At 36.9% G+C, this 17423-nt stretch overlaps 1 protein-coding gene across 1 annotated transcript; it reads left to right on the forward strand.

Moving 5' to 3' along the window:
• Positions 1-5578: 5578 nt before the first annotated feature.
• LOC306846126 (putative C-type lectin domain family 20 member A) lies at positions 5579-16558 on the forward strand. The gene is made up of 6 exons (XM_079379251.1): positions 5579-5780; positions 12545-12640; positions 13687-14046; positions 14139-14474; positions 14616-14710; positions 14955-16558. The coding sequence occupies exons 2-6, from the start codon at positions 12604-12606 to the stop codon at positions 15090-15092; spliced, it is 966 nt and encodes a 321-aa protein (XP_079235377.1). The 5' UTR covers positions 5579-5780; positions 12545-12603; the 3' UTR covers positions 15093-16558.
• Positions 16559-17423: the final 865 nt, after the last annotated feature.

Raw genomic sequence — 17423 nt, forward strand, 5'->3', positions numbered from 1 at the left:
GTGATGTGCAGTCAAAAAAAAATTAAAATGAGCTATTTGAATATGAAAATTACTCGTCTTATCACAAAAATTACCATATCAGAAATCCGAATCCGAAAGCACGTTATTGTTAACACAGACAAGGAATCTGTTTTGGTTACAGAAGCTTCCACAGCACAAACAGAATAATAGTGACAAGACAAGACAATAGGTTAAGTAATATATATATATATATATGTATCTACGAAGTAGATAATAGATGGAATTTGTGTGTACATGTGTGTTATGTACAAATGCAAGGAAATGTAAAAAGAGGTGTGTGTTAAATAATGTATAAATAGTGTTGTGTATTTCATGTTTATTTCTAAGTTAACTGTTCATGAGATGGATTGCCTGAGGGAAGAAACTGTTATTTTGCCTGGCCGTTGTGGTGCTCAGTGCTCTATAGAGCCAACTAGACAGCAACAGTTCGAAAAAGAAGTGGGCTGAGTGTGATTTCGCCAGTTCTTTTTCTCATTCTGAATGAGTACAGATCTTGGAGAATAGGCAAGAATGGGCAAGGTTGTACCAGTGTATTCGTTCGGCAGTCCAGATTATCTGCTGCCATCTTCTAGCTATAGAAGTGCAGAGGATGGAAACAATGACTGCAGAGTAGAACTATATCAGCAGCTCCTGTGGCAGATTTAATTTCCTCAGCTGGCGAGTGGAAAGTATAGCCTCTGCTGGGCCTTTTTAGCAATGGAGTCTATGTGAGTGTCCCACTTCAAACCCTGAGAGATGGTGATGCCTGTGCTGATGGTGTGGGTGCTCGATGAGAATTTTCCCAGCCTTACTAGCTGCTGCCTGTCTGTCAGGAAACTGGTGATCCACTGACAGATGGAGGTGGGTACAGAGAGCTGTGTCAGTTTATTCAGAAAGATATTCTTATGATATCATATTGCGATATCATGATCTTATTCTCTTACATCTGCATGATCAGCTGCAACATGATCTCATGATAATTCGTATGTATTTTACGTAAAATGTGGTTCCATAAAACGTACATTTACTTACGTTTTTACAGGCACTAAAATGTACAATACTGACGTATTTTCAGCATTTAAACGTACAAAATTGACGTATTGACGACATCTAAAAATGAATCCTTATGAATATTGAAATCACGGCATTCATTTTATTATTAGTTGTTTTTAGCTGTCATATCAATTACTTTTTCAATTGCATCATTAAATTGTTTACTCGGTGACTTAATATGAAATGATAACATTTTGTTTTGTTGTGTGATTTCTGCTGCCAGCTCGTTTCCAATAATAGGCCTATATATAATGTTAAACAAGACCACTTTAAACCTTAAAATAAATAACATTTGAGATCGTTTTACTTGACATGTAATGTTTACTTTGTTTGCCATGGGCCACAAAAAGCGTTTTCTCCGACATGCTGTGACTGACAATAGAACTATAAAAAACACCAAAACCACAACATAATTACGAAAATAAACTATTTTATTTGTGCACTGTAATCCAGATCTTCAGAATCCATACAACTGCGAGGAACAGACCCAAATCCAAGCCTTTATTCGGCGATCTTCATCTCCATCCCGAACAGCGAGTCCAGCAACCGTAAACAGAAAAGCCCACGCTGACTGATGCTGACTGAGCTCTCCGTTTCCACCTCCGTCTGTCACTGGATCAACAGCTTCCTGACAGACAAGCATCAGCTAGTGAGGCTGGGAAAATACACATCCAGCACCTGTACGATCAGCACTAGAGCTCCTCAGGGGTGCGTTCTCCCCCCACTGCTCTTCTCTCTGTACACCAATGACTGCACATCTAAAGACCCCTCTGTCAAGCTCCTGAAGTTTGCAGACGACACCACATTGATCGGCCTCAGCCAGGACGGTTATGAGTCTGCCTATAGACAGGAGGTTAAGGAGCTGGCTCTCTGGTGCAGTCTTAACAACCTGGAGCTCAACACGCTCAAAACTGTGGAGATGATCGTGGACTTCAGGAGAAATACCCCTACACTCCCCCCACTCACCATCTTGAACAGCACTGTAACAACAGTGGAGTTATTGGGGAAGTCGTGGCCTAATGGTTAGAGAGTCGGACTCGTAATCCAAAGGTTGCGGGTTCAAGCCTCAGGCCGGCAGGCATTGTAGGTGGGGGGAGTGAATGTCCAGCGCTCTCTCCACCCTCAATACCACGACTAAGGTGCCCTTGAGCAAGGCACCGAACCCCCAACTGCTCCCTGGGCGCCGCAGCATAAATGGCTGCCCACTGCTCCGGGTGTGTGTTCACGGTGTGTGTGTGTGTGTGTTCACTGCTGTGTGAGTGCACTTTGATTCAGAGCACGAATTCCGAGTATGGGTCACCATACTTGGCTGTATATCACTTTCACTTCACTTATTCAGATTCCTGGGCAGCACCATCTCTCAGGACCTGAAGTGGGACATTCACATTGACTCTATTGTTAAAACGGCCCAGCAGAGGTTGTACTTCCTTCGCCAGTTAAGGAAGTTCAACCTGCCACAGGACTTGCTGAAATAGTTCTACTCTGCCATCACTGAATTCGTCCTCTGCACTTCTATAACTGTCTGGTTCAGCTCAGCTACCAAATCTAAATAAACAAACATACCATATAAATGTGGCTTATTCTGCTGTGTATGTTATGTAACTAATGGAGTGTTTTGATTAAGTGTCAAAATACCTTCCACATAATCCCTTTAGGATAAGATCTTGTGACCAGTGACAACATGCAAAAATGAAGTCAAATGAAAATTAGCACTTTGAATATCAAAGTTGTCTTGTCATCCAAAAAATAGCATATAATTTTACTTTAGGCATTTTACATTTTTGTTTTGAGAGAATATAATATGTTATTGTGCAGACTGAACGTCCTAATTTTGATACTCAATTTTGAAGTTTAAATGTAAGAAGTGTAATTTGGTGTGGGGGAAAATCTATGAAATTTGAATGTAGTGAAATTTGTTAAATGTTATAGAGTGCTTGGTTGCTGGAAGCATTAACATGTTTGCCAAAACATCTAATAAACAAATCTGCTAGGGGTAGGGGATTTTTTTGGACTAAATGGCTAAAGGTCTGGTCCACATTTCAGCTTATTCTGTTCTGGCCAAGAACCATACATTTAGACTGTTTAGAGGCGTGAATTCTTGATGAGAATTTTCCCAGCCTTACTAGCTGCTGCCTGTCTGTCAGGAAACTGGTGATCCACTGACAGATGGAGGTGGGTACAGAGAGCTGTGTCAGTTTATTCAGAAAGATATTCTTATGATATCATATTGCGATATCATGATCTTATTCTCTTACATCTGCATGATCAGCTGCAACATGATCTCATGATAATTCGTATGTATTTTACGTAAAATGTGGTTCCATAAAACGTACATTTACTTACGTTTTTACAGGCACTAAAATGTACAATACTGACGTATTTTCAGCATTTAAACGTACAAAATTGACGTATTGACAACATCTAAAAATGAATCCTTATGAATATTGAAATCACGGCATTCATTTTATTATTAGTTGTTTTTAGCTGTCATATCAATTACTTTTTCAATTGCATCATTAAATTGTTTACTCGGTGACTTAATATGAAATGATAACATTTTGTTTTGTTGTGTGATTTCTGCTGCCAGCTCGTTTCCAATAATAGGCCTATATATAATGTTAAACAAGACCACTTTAAACCTTAAAATAAATAACATTTGAGATCGTTTTACTTGACATGTAATGTTTACTTTGTTTGCCATGGGCCACAAAAAGCGTTTTCTCCGACATGCTGTGACTGACAATAGAACTATAAAAAACACCAAAACCACAACATAATTACGAAAAGAAACTATTTTATTTGTGCGCTGTAATCCAGATCTTCAGAATCCATACAACTGCGAGGAACAGACCCAAATCCAAGCCTTTATTCGGCGATCTTCATCTCCATCCCGAGCAGCGAGTCCAGCAACTGTAAACAGAAAAGCCCACGCTGACTGATGCTGACTGAGCTCTCCGTTTCCACCTCCGTCTGTCACTGGATCAACAGCTTCCTGACAGACAAGCATCAGCTAGTGAGGCTGGGAAAATACACATCCAGCACCTGTACGATCAGCACTAGAGCTCCTCAGGGGTGCGTTCTCCCCCCACTGCTCTTCTCTCTGTACACCAATGACTGCACATCTAAAGACCCCTCTGTCAAGCTCCTGAAGTTTGCAGACGACACCACATTGATCGGCCTCATCCAGGACGGTTATGAGCCTGCCTATAGACAGGAGGTTAAGGAGCTGGCTCTCTGGTGCAGTCTTAACAACCTGGAGCTCAACACGCTCAAAACTGTGGAGATGATCGTGGACTTCAGGAGAAACACCCCTACACTCCCCCCACTCACCATCTTGAACAGCACTGTAACAACAGTGGAGTTATTGGGGAAGTCGTGGCCTAATGGTTAGAGAGTCGGACTCGTAATCCAAAGGTTGCGGGTTCAAGCCTCAGGCCGGCAGGCATTGTAGGTGGGGGGAGTGAATGTCCAGCGCTCTCTCCACCCTCAATACCATGACTAAGGTGCCCTTGAGCAAGGCACCGAACCCCCAACTGCTCCCTGGGCGCCGCAGCATAAATGGCTGCCCACTGCTCCGGGTGTGTGTTCACGGTGTGTGTGTGTGTTCACTGCTGTGTGTGTGCACTTTGGATGGGATAAATGCAGAGCACGAATTCCGAGTATGGGTCACCATACTTGGCTGTATATCACTTTCACTTCACTTATTCAGATTCCTGGGCAGCACCATCTCTCAGGACCTGAAGTGGGACATTCACATTGACTCTATTGTTAAAACGGCCCAGCAGAGGTTGTACTTCCTTCGCCAGTTGAGGAAGTTCAACCTGCCACAGGACTTGCTGAAATAGTTCTACTCCGCCATCACTGAATTCGTCCTCTGCACTTCTATAACTGTCTGGTTCAGCTCAGCTACCAAATCTAAATAAACAAACATACCATATAAATGTGGCTTATTCTGCTGTGTATGTTGTGTAACTAATGGAGTGTTTTGATTAAGTGTCAAAATACCTTCCACATAATCCCTTTAGGATAAGATCTTCTGACCAGTGACAACATGCAAAAATGAAGTCAAATGAAAATTAGCACTTTGAATATCAAAGTTGTCTTGTCATCCAAAAAATTGCATATAATTTTACTTTAGGCATTTTACATTTTTGTTTTGAGAGAATATAATATGTTATTGTGCAGACTGAACGTCCTAATTTTGATACTGAATTTTGAAGTTTAAATGTAAGAAGTGTAATTTGGTGTGGGGGAAAATCTATGAAATTTGAATGTAGTGAAATTTGTTAAATGTTATAGAGTGCTTGGTTGCTGGAAGCATTAACACGTTTGCCAAAAAATCTAATAAACAAATCTGCTAGGGGTAGGGCATTTTTTGGACTAAATGGCTAAAGGTCTGGTCCACATTTCAGCTTATTCTGTTCTGGCCAAGAACCATACATTTAGACTGTTTAGAGGTGTGTTTATGTTAAATGGACCTGAGAGAGCAGGGAGTTATAAATATGGGATGAGTTATAACATTGTCAGTTTAACCAATAAGAAATGAGCTACAGGGTGAAATCACCACCACCCTCCTCAGGTGTCAGTCGAAGCTGAAAGTCTACAAGAAACAAGAAACAGGTAAGAAATTAAAAGATTACATCTAGCCATAATTTGATTTGTGTTTGTGTTAGTGGATCACAAATTACAGATCTAGAAAAATCTGAACCTGCAGGTTTCTTTGCTCTGTTCAAAAGGAAAAACCTGTTTTAAAGGAAAATAGTAGTTGCACCTGATATTGATTTAATTTACTTAATAAAAACTTAAGTCAACTGAAAGATAAAAATTGCCTTGTTCATACAAAAATCTCTTTGAATAATTGTAGTATTCACAAAGAACTTGTTTGGTAATCTCACATTTCCTTCTGGCACACTAAAGGAACTTATAAATATGCTTCAAATGTGCCAATATTTTTGCACAGTACACATTTATTTCCATTATTATTTTTTATTGTATTAATTAAGAAAAAATATATCTGTTTGCTATTTTTACACCTTTTCCATTTTAAATAACATTAAGTGAGGATTGTGTGAGTGCTTTTAGGACGATGGCATAGTATCTATATTGAACAATACATTTCTGGGTTTCTGTTAGTGGAGTCATAGCAACTGCATTCATTACTTGATAATAATTTTCAGTGTATTAATATAAAAGTGTTTTTGATTGTGCCCAGCAATTGACTAACGAGGAACATGAAATATTTTGTTACACTTAAGTTGATTTGGTATTTTAAGTATAAACATTTTTTACTTAAATATCAGTCAAAATATCTTCAAGATGAGCCTTTTGTTACTGGTGTGGACACGATACAGTATGCAAAAACATCTTGAGATTAAGCTATTTGAGTTTCAAAGCTCCTCATGTCTTCCATGTAAATCAATACAAATTCAGCCTGCGCAGCATTCACTGCTGCAATGTTACACTTTTGCTTTCAGTGAGTTTAACACATTTTTGTACAGACAGTAGACTGCTCGCTAAATAGCTTTTTCCCCTTACATGCTAGCATGATGAAACTCATTGTACTTTCTAGTTGACATCTCAGCACTATATATAGAAATAATAGCATAAAATATGAAAATCTCTATAAGATGTTACTAAACATTGCTATTCCATGAGGTTAGCAATGTAATTTACATAATTGATGGCACTTTGAGAAACAGGCAAAAAATGTAGATAAGGACAACCTGAGTGTTCAGAAATTATTATTTCAATAGATATAAATATAAATATTCTTACTGCTGTTGTGTGTTCAGCTCCATTTTGTTAAATGTCATATTCCAAAATGAGGTTTTTTTTTTTTTTTTTTGTGAACTAATAAAATCTATTTTATTTTATTTAAAGGCAAACTCAAATACACACAAAAAAATTAAATAAATAAAAATACAAATAACACAGGAATACAAAAACTACACATCAAAGAGAAGAAATAACATAAAAGACCAGATAGTTGTTATGGACAATGGTCTGAATGATTGTTCAGAGAAAAGAGCAAACAACTGAAGCAGAAACAACAGAATAATCAGAGGGGACAATTACTTTTCACAAGTGATGTAGGCAAGGCAAGTTTATTTATATAGCACATTTCATACACAGTGGTAATTCAAAGTGCTTTACATAAAAGAAAGTAAAATAGACATTAAAAATCAATAAAAACATGGAAATAAAAATAATAAAAACTAGGAATTTTAAAATGATATAGAAATTGATTTAAAATAAATTTAAAGAAAATTATTATACATAAAATTCATTGCAGTCAGTTCGGACATATAGCACAGTGCTCATTCAACAAATGCACAGTTAAACAGATGAGTTTTGAGTCTTGATTTAAATGTGGCTAATGTTTTAGCACATCTGATCTCTTCTGGAAGCTGGTTCTAACTGCGGGCCGCATAATAGCTAAAAGCTGACTCCCCTTGTTTTGTGTGAACCCTTGGTATTTCTAACTGACTCGATCCTAATGATCTGAGTGGTCTGTTCGGTTTATATTCAGTGAGCATATCAGCAATATATTTAGGTCCTGGGCCATTGAGTGACTTATAAACAAGTAAAAGTACTTTAAAATCAATCCTAAATGTAACTGGAAGCCAGTGTAAGGACCTGAGGACTGGTGTGATATGCTCAGATTTTCTGGTTCTAGTCAGAATCCTGGCAGCAGCGTTCTGGATGAGCTGCAGTTGTCTAATGGTCTTCTTGGGAAGGCCGGTGAGGAGACCATTACAGTAATCCACCCTGCTGGTGATAAAGGCATGAACAAGTTTCTCCAAGTCTTGACTGGAAACAAAACATCTAATTCTTGCAATGTTTTTGAGATGATGTACAGGAAATTCTGTCAGCACCATCATCATTTCTGTCCAAAATGAGAACATTAAAATCTCTTCAAACAGTTATAAAAACACCCCTAGTTCCACTATTAGTCGCAGCAAAAGAGACCATAACTAATGTACAGGCAGGTGAACCCAGAATAAACGCAACATGTAAAGTTTCACATTGAACATTTTTCCAGATAGAATAAACGGTCTACAGCTCTTTTATATCATTGTTTTTGTCCATTAAGCAATATTACGTGTTTTATTTAAAATTATTTTCTATGGGAGGAAAACGTTTAACGTGCAATTTAACGCATAGCATCCTTTTAATATCACTTAATGCATTTCATAATGCACGTTCATATCTGCTGGTCTGTATCTTTGTGTCAACAAGACTTATAGGCTAATGAATTGTCTTTATCATCTTAGTCAAAGACTACAGAAATACCCTTAATTCCCTTATTATTATTATATTAGTATTAAATTTAGTCCATTATGCCACAATAAGCGTTTTGCTGTATGGGAGGACAAGTGAAAGTTTGCGTATTTTGTTCATGGCCGTCTGCTTGCCTTGTAGTACATTTAATAATAACTATACATCTAATTTTATCTTTTAATTACACTTAATGTATCTTAATACTTTAAGCCATATTAAGTGTTTATGGTTTTCAATGGTTTTCTAGAAACTTTGCGCATTGCGTTCATATTCTGTTGTTCTGCCACAGATTTGCAGGTCTCGTCTTTTTCTCCAACCGATGACTTGCAGGACCCTGTTCGTTATTGTACTAAATTAGTTTTAATCGTTTAACCACCACAGCGTCTTGTCTCCATTGGCAACGCACACTCCATTGGCAACGGGGAAGTCGTGGCCTAATGGTTAGAGAATTGGACTCGTAATCGAAAGGTTGCGGGTTCGAGTCCCCGGCCGGCAGGGATTGTTGGTGGGGGGAGTGAATGTCCAGCGCTCTCTCCACCCTCAATACCACGACTGAGGTGCCCTTGAGCAAGGCACCGAACCCCCAACTGCTGTGTGTGTGCGTGTGCATTTGTTCACTACTCACTGCTGTGTGTGTGCACTTGGATGGGTTAAACGCAGAGCACCAATTTCGAGTATGGGTCACCATACTTGACAATACGTCACGACACGATTCGTGTTGAATGCAAGAGACGTCGCAGGTAGCGGAAAGTGCAAGCAGCGATTGCAAGTGACATTGTAATTTAGTTTCTTTTTTCATGTCTTCACCATCTGGCTACTGTTGTAAAATGTTGAACCGGTTCAAACAAAAAATAATCAGTAAATAGAACAAAATAAAAAATAAAAAAGATGAAGCGGAAGCGCAAGTGTCTGAGAGTGCAAGTCTGAGCGTGCAAGTACTGAGAGTGCAAGTGCAAGTCTGTAGCCAGACCCTATTGGGCTCGGCCCGCTGTGGTGGCTAATTTTGTTTTCTTCTTACTTGGCGAGGATGATGGTGAAAGATAAGCGAGTTTCCGATTGTGTGACAAGCAATAAGGATAGACAAACATAAATTTCCTTTTATTTTGTCATAATTTCATGTGTTATTTAATATTTAAAGCCTCGTCTGGATTGTAAAGTTGGGCTTTGGTAATTAAAATACTTGTCATGACATTTGACTTTCTCTGTAAAGATTTATTTATATATTTGTTTATTATTTTAGAGTGTTGTTTTAATGTCTTTCTGTATTTTTCATCTTTATGATATTTTTGAACGGCTGAAGATAAGCGCAGAATTCAATAATCTTGTGGATGGACCACAGCAAGTCTTTTTGCAGTTGTATCTATCAAAATGCTATGCAGACATAATGGAAATGACTTTCATGTTGTAGAGCTTGGACAAAGTTGTACGTAAATTTATTTACTTTATAAGTGCACATATTTATTGGAGTCTGTAAGCTTTAAAGGGATCCCTGGGTTTTAAGACTTGTATGGCTTACTAGATTACTAGATATCGTGTATAATTAACAAAATATGTCTTGGTTCTTATAAAATTTATACCAAAAATCGGTGGTAGTAGGCCGCCAAAATGTCATCTGTTCAGCCTTTTCAATTTGACCCAGAGCGCAAAACATTGAAGACGTTAAATATCAAATCAATCAAAACGAAGACGATCGGAGGGTTTATGAGGCGAGAGTGGGGCAAAATAGGCTGAGACTGCCATCTGTAACTACAGCCATTAGCACATGTGAGCTCCAAAGTCAGCTGTGATCCTTCATTTTCCATCTCCTTCTTATCCTCCACGGCAATCAAAGAGCCACACTTCATACAACGCTGTAGTAATTTTTTTAACTGTTCCTCAAAAACAACAAACAGCCTGTCTTTATGGCTGTCATTTGAAGTTTGAGATTCATGGGTGCTTTGAGAAAACTAAGATGAACTTGTGTTATATTCTGAATCAGACTGTATATCTTGTGGTTGACTTCTCTCACTAAATTCATTATCTGAAAAGAACAGATCCTAGGACTGACCACCCTGGTTTACTAGTTCACCTCCCTCACCCTCTTCAGCAGGCACTGCAGCATAAATATGGTCGGTGTTAACCGAGTCACACACATCCACTTACCACCGTCTGCGTTGTTGCATCCACCATAACTGAAGAACACTGTACACTTACTGACTGCAGAAAAACTGATTAATTGTCCGGTTCCTCCGCGAATAAGTTTGAACTTTCTCCTTCATTGGCTTCATAGCATCTAGCGTTTCTCAGCGTGGATTTCACTCGATATCCGGGGGCGTTTAGACTCCTTGTGGGGGAAAATCGATGGTACAGCATTTGGTTTAAGCCTATGTTTAAATCCATTGGCAATTGTAAATTATTTCATTAGCTGTGGTCTACTAAAGGCCTCAAAGGCATCAGGGCTAAAGTGGTGAGAACACAGATGTGGGTCTTTGGGAAGTTGTATTCGTACACAGGCATCTTCCCATTCTTTTCTCTTCTTCTTGTTGCTAGGAAAGCTGTGAAGACTTACATCGCTGCTCTTGTTGCCCTTCAACTGAAAATTACAGCCAAAAGCCGCACAATGTGGCATCGTATCCGTGTTTTGTATTACGAGTTACAGGTAGCGCCAGTAGCTCACTGAGTGCAACCATTTGACGTCATCGAAATAATGGCGCCCCCCACATTCCAAAATAAGCAAAAGAAAATGTGGATTTTTTTTAAAAATTGGCTAATTCCAGTCCCTGGCCGGTCGATCACGGTTTAACAAAGGAAGTTATTTTGAATGTATGTAATCAAACAGTTGAGGAGCACCACTGATTCTGGTTGTAACTGAGGTGCAGCAATATGATGTATAAGGAATCAGGAATCCAAGGAATAATCAACTTCACTCTCATTTGAACATCTTGTCATCACCGACATCTCCAATGTCCCCAAGGCATTTGGACTCCTGATGGGCCTGTATGTGATGAACATCCACTACCCCAAGCGCATGAAGTACACCTTTGAGGCTCTGCAAAAACTTGCGAAGAACAGCTGCTCCCAACAATGTTCATGACGTGTCCATGGGCTCCACAGCAAGCTCATTCGCCTTTTTTAAGGAACTTTTGAGCTTTTACTACATTTTAGAATACACTTTTTTTTTGTCATGTTATGACCTGGACTATGCATGTTCTCATGAAAACAAATGTTGTTTCACATCTTATTTTCTTATACAGTAATGTAGTACACATTTTCCTTCAAATTGACAAGTGCTTTTCCTTTCCTCTTTCTATCCGTTACTTGTTTTATGACCACTAAATTGCATTATGATGGGGGGATATTGTAAACTTTCAAGGACCTTGTGATGTTTACACTTGTCTTGTCTTTGTCTTGTCATGTTGCGCTATGAAATTTAGAATCAGACCTTTGTGCTTCATGTGCATTCCGTTCATATTTTATTATAAAGTAGTACAGTACACTCATTTGTTTTTAATGTGAACTACATGTGATTGCTTTTGCCTTATTGGTTTCTCATTTTGACCAGACCAACTATGGTGGGGGTGTGTATGTAAACTTGTGCAGTGTTAATATGCAGTGTTTAACCTTCTGACTTGTCATATTAAAAATAATCCCTGTGGTTTTGATGTGACAATCTGCAACTATTTATGTTTCTCAATCCCATGCCAAGGTTATCCATTATACAGCGCACTTTCAAGTGTCGGTTCACATATGCATATATGTGTGTGTGTGTGTGTGTGTGTTTTAAAACAAATTTCAATTGATAGTTGATGTGTTGGCAGCAAATTGCTTGTTCAGTTAAATTGTGAATGAAATTGTTGTCTCCATCATTAAATAAATGAAAGAAAAAAATGTATAGTCATCTTTATTTAAACATTTGAAGACAGTGGGGTAAGAAATTAGCTTGCGTTTATCAATTCAAGTATAAAAAAAAGTCCTAGCTGATGCAACATGATTTACTGTAGATTAACTGAACTAGGAAATAATAGTCAAGTCAACTTGAGCATATTTATTAACTGGAATAATTCCACTCTAATGCGAAGTTGTTTCAACAAGAAATATATTGTCAAGATAACAAAAAAAATTTAGGCAGCGGGGTAACAAAGTTTTTTTAGTTGACTCAACAAATTTGTTTTTACAGCGCAGTGTAAGCTTTTATGTCATTCACCACTCTACTTCCAAAACTGTGATACAGAAAATGGATGTGTTTGGTCATCTCTTAGAATACACCAGTGAGGATCTGTGTGAGCAGTCATGGATGGGAGTCTGTTTGTATTGCTTCTGCTGTCAGGTTGGTGTGCTCATGTGTAATCTGTATTTATGATGATGGGTTTACATTAGTGCTGTCAAGCGATTAATCGCATCCAAAAATAAAAGGTTTTGTTTACATAATATGAGTGTGTGTACTGTGTATAATATATGTGTGACATTCTGTAGTTTTGTCTCATATTCATCTTTTAATCATATTTGTAAATGTCATGACTCCACAGCCAACAGAGCAATTTTGTCTTTACTGTTCCAATACTTATGGAGGGCACTGTATTTATATATATAAAGACACACATTCAGCTTATACTTTGAAAGTATTTAAATGTTTTACATGTAAAAATTTATAGTCATATAAATTATATCATATATATTTAATATATAAACGTAACATTTTTCTTAAATATATACATGTATGTGTGTGTAATTATATATAGGTAATAAATATACATGGAACACGGTCCCACTTTATATTAAGTGGCCTTAACTAGTATGTACTTGCAATTAAATTAATCATTTGATACAATGCACTTATTGTGTACATACTTGTTTTTACATTGTACTTATATTTTTAAAAATACCTATATGTAAGTACATCTGTAATTATTTCTGTAATTACATTTATAATTACACTGTTGACCAATCCCTTAATTACACCTTAACTCACCCTTAAACCCACCCATACCACCAAACCTGTCCCTGACCTTACCCGTATCCCACCTCAATAGCAGCAAAAGTATAATACAATATGATCATAATAAGTATATTGTACTCATTTTTTTTATGTAATTACATAGTAGTTAAGGCCACTTAAGCTTAAATAGTAGAGCATGGCGCTAGCAATGCCAAGATCATGGGTTCGATTCCCAGGGAAAACAAGAGCTGATAAAATGTAGAAACTGTAACTTGAATGCAATGTAAGTCGTGTCTGCTAAATGCATAAATATCAATATAATATTAAGTGTGACCCAGTACACAAACATATATTATGTAAACAATTTTTTTTATTTTGGATGCGATTAATCATTTGACAGCACTAGTTTGCATGGTTTAAAATGTTGATTTTAACAGGACTCTTCTGGAGCAGTTCTGCTCTTTCTCGTCCGTACCACTATATAAATACAGCAATGTCGTGGCCAGAGGCTCAGAGTTACTGCAGAGAGAGATTCACTGATCTGGCTACTGTAGACAGCATGGATGATGTGAACAGGCTGGTAAATATAGTGGATGCTGGATACAGTGGATCAGTGTGGATTGGACTGAAGTGGGGGACACAGAACCGCTGGAGTTGGTCTAATGGAGAAAACACAACTTCTCAGTACTATAACTGGGATTCAGGACAGCCAAGTGGGGATGGATATTGTGCTACTACATATGGCGGGGTTTGGCATGATGGGTCATGTGACTGGAATACATATTTTTTGTGCTATGGTGAATATATCATTATTTAAAATGTGTTATTGTGCAGTTTTTATTGGAAAAGAAGTGCTGAGAACTGATACTCTCTTTGCGTCTCTCAATAGGAAATTCTGGATACATCTTGGTACAAAGCACAAAAGCGTGGAGTGATGCTCAGAGCTACTGCAGACAGCATTATACAGATCTGGCCACCATCCACAACTCTTCTGAAAATAACCAGATAAATAATATTCTTTTGTCTGGACATTACGTCTGGATTGGTCTGTTTAAGGACTCTTGGCAGTGGTCTGATCAGTGGAATCTGACATTCAGACACTGGGTACAAGTTCATTCATCCATGAGTTCAGGAACTGCTAACTGTGCTGGCATGTCAAGAAGCAACTCTGGCAGATGGTCTCAATACAGCTGTGATGTAAAGCAGCCGTTTATCTGCTATGGAGGTGAGTTTTCCCAGTTAACAGAATTCAAATGATTCAAATGGTTTGTAGACCACTCTTACAACAGACATCACAAACAACTGAAATATGTTTCCTTCATTGATGTATCTTCTATGTTGAGCATAACTTTATGTATTTGTCTAGATGACAAGAGAAAACAAATTGTGAGATTGAAAGTGACCTGTAAGGGAAAATGTGCATTGAATGATCCTTCACTACAGACGGCCATTCTGAATGAGGTGATCATATTATAATCTGCCTTAAACAGTGTTTAGTGTCAAATTCTGGTGCAACAACACAATTTGCCAAGTATACGCAAATGCTGAAATGGCTGAAGAAGAAAGTGTTAAATTACATTAAACCCAAAAAGCATCATCATCTTTATTGCTGGTTTTGTTGTTATTTAGGGCTTAAGATGATAGGAAGTCTATATATGACATGATTTGTCAGGTTTTATTTTATTCTTTCTTGTTGGTCTTCCAGATAAATGAAAAGCTGAAGAACATGATGTTGGAAAGTGACAGCAAAATAAGCTGGAGAAAGGGGAAAGATGGAGAGGTGTTTCATCAGGAGAACAACCATATGGTTAATTTAGATAATAAATGCAATAGGCATCTGTAATGTATTTTTTACATTTAGTCATTTAGCAGAAAGCTTTTATCCAAAGCAGCTTACAAATGAGGGCAATGGAAGCAATCAAAATCAACAAAAGAGCAATGATATGCAAGTGCTATAACAAGTCTCAGTTTGCTTAAGCAAGTACACGTATCAAGTTTTTTTTTATTATTATTATATAGTAAATAAAAAGAAAACAGATAGAACAGAAAAAGAATAGAGCAAGCTAGATGCCTTTTCTGCTTTTGTTAAATGTATAATACATTAAAAGAAAACAAACAGATAGAATACAAAAATATTAGAAAAGGTAGTGTTAGGTTTTTTTAAGAATAGAATTAGAATAGAGTTAGAGGGTCAAATAAAGATGGACGATTTTTGAAGATGGCTAAGGACTCAGCTGCTTTGATTGAGTTGGGCATGTCATATAAAAATTGAAAAAAATTAAACGCAGTTTAAAAAATATATATCAAGTAATGTTATTGTTGTGAGGAACTGGAAAATAGTAGTAGTAGTAGTACAATTGTAGTACAATATTAATAAAAATTAATGAATCTATCCTAACTTTAGCAAGAAAGATTCACATTCTTACAAGATTATAGGCTGCATTTCAATCAACAAACTCAATTTAATTTCCTTCAATTCCATTTATTACCATTAATTAATAATTTTTTTAATCTTTAATATTATAGCTTAAATTCATTCAAACTCATTAAATTCAAGATTTTTTTTAAACAGTACTTTGGTTCTAGTATATGTATTTTGAGATGTACTATATGTATATCTGTATGCCCTTTTTTCATATGTAAAATATGATTTCATTGCCAAAATAAATTTACAGTAAATTCAGCTGTAATAATACAGTGCATTTTTTTTTCTATTTCAAGATTACTACTATATTTCATATTGTGAATGGTAAAAAATACCATGCTCTTTTCTTTTATATTTGTTCAATTTAAAACAGTAACTTAAAGGGATTAAAGCCATTGTGTAGTTGATTTACTTGTGTGCTTTGTGTCCTTGCCTTGTTGCATCTCTAAAGCTAAAGACATGAGTGTCCTGACATTCTTCTGTAAATTGTCTTGATACACTTTAGAATTTGTAATTCCTTCAATGATTGCATGGTGAAGCATCAAAGCAGCGCTAAACCTGATGCTCCGTCCACTTCTGTCTTAACTGTCCTCAGAACATTTTCCCAGAAGCACTGCAGACCATCCAAATGAGCATTTTGAATATGAAAATTACTGTCTTGTCACAAACTTTTTATTCTGTTACATCTGCATGTTAGTAAAGGCATTTGCTCTTTAAGTAATGCAGCAATGTTCTTTAGGTAAACAATTTAACCATTAACAGAAGTGTGTTGGTCTGTTCAGATGAGTCAGACTCTGTGTCATACTTTTCTGTAATGGGTCATTTTCTTTTTCAAGCTGACATGAAGGAATCTGTGAAATAAATAAGTCTTGTTTTAATGTGTGAAACCTGGAAGCATCTAGTAAACATTGGTGAGGGAAAGGAGTTTGTTAGACTAAACCTCTAAAGTTGTGGTCCACATGGCAGTTTATTCTGCTGTAGCCAAGAAATGAGACGAATATGTAAAATCACCAAAGATAGTTTGTTTTGTTTTACTTGTCATTTAGGGGCAGGGTTACCTGGAAAAACCAGAGAGGGTTGCGACGTCACTTTTGTAGATGTCTGTGACCCTGCTGAGGTGAGCAATTGAAAGTCTCTCTGTAAAAATATAAAGGATTTACAAATAGAAAAAAAAACTAGAATTTTATGTCTGATCGTAATTTATTTCAAGATAAAGTTAATGGATTTTGAAATGACAGATCTGGTAGCATCTGAATCAGCACAATGACTTCTTTAATTGATTCAAAAGTTCTGAATAATTTAAGATTTCTTTGTTTTTTTTAAATAAGTCTCTGATGCTCACCAAGGCTGCTTACAAATTACAATACAAACAATGATATTGTGAAATATTCATTTAAACAATTTAAAATAACTATTTTCTATTTTAATACATTTTAAAACCCTCTGGCCCTCTTCGGTCATTTTTGACCGAAATATTTTATATTTTAATAATAATAATAATAATTAATTACATTTATATAGCGCTTTTCTGCTTTTCTAAGCACTCAAAGCGCTCTACATTGTGAGGGGTGGTGTCTCCTCGTCCACCACCATTTTAAAATTTTAAAAATCTTAGCTTCATCAGAATGAGATGACACTTGGTGACTTCTGTCACATTAGCAATATGAACACACAAAAAAATCATGGACATGATTCGGATATGTTAAAGGGTAAAAAAAAAATAGTCACACTTGAAGATGTGCACACACT

The sequence above is a fragment of the Barbus barbus genome (assembly GCF_936440315.1).
Source record: "Barbus barbus genome assembly, chromosome: 26".
Lineage (NCBI taxonomy): Eukaryota > Metazoa > Chordata > Actinopteri > Cypriniformes > Cyprinidae > Barbus > Barbus barbus.

What these genes read in the sequence shown, in the direction of transcription:
- LOC306846126 (XM_079379251.1), top strand. Translation starts at nt 12,604, where the DNA reads ATGGATGGGAGTCTGTTTGTATTGCTTCTGCTGTCAG. An exon ending in GCCGTTTATCTGCTATGGAG is followed by an intron (nt 14,475 to 14,615) that starts GTGAGTTTTCCC and finishes GTATTTGTCTAG; the next exon opens with ATGACAAGAGAAAACAAATT. An exon ending in AGACGGCCATTCTGAATGAG is followed by an intron (nt 14,711 to 14,954) that starts GTGATCATATTA and finishes TTGGTCTTCCAG; the next exon opens with ATAAATGAAAAGCTGAAGAA.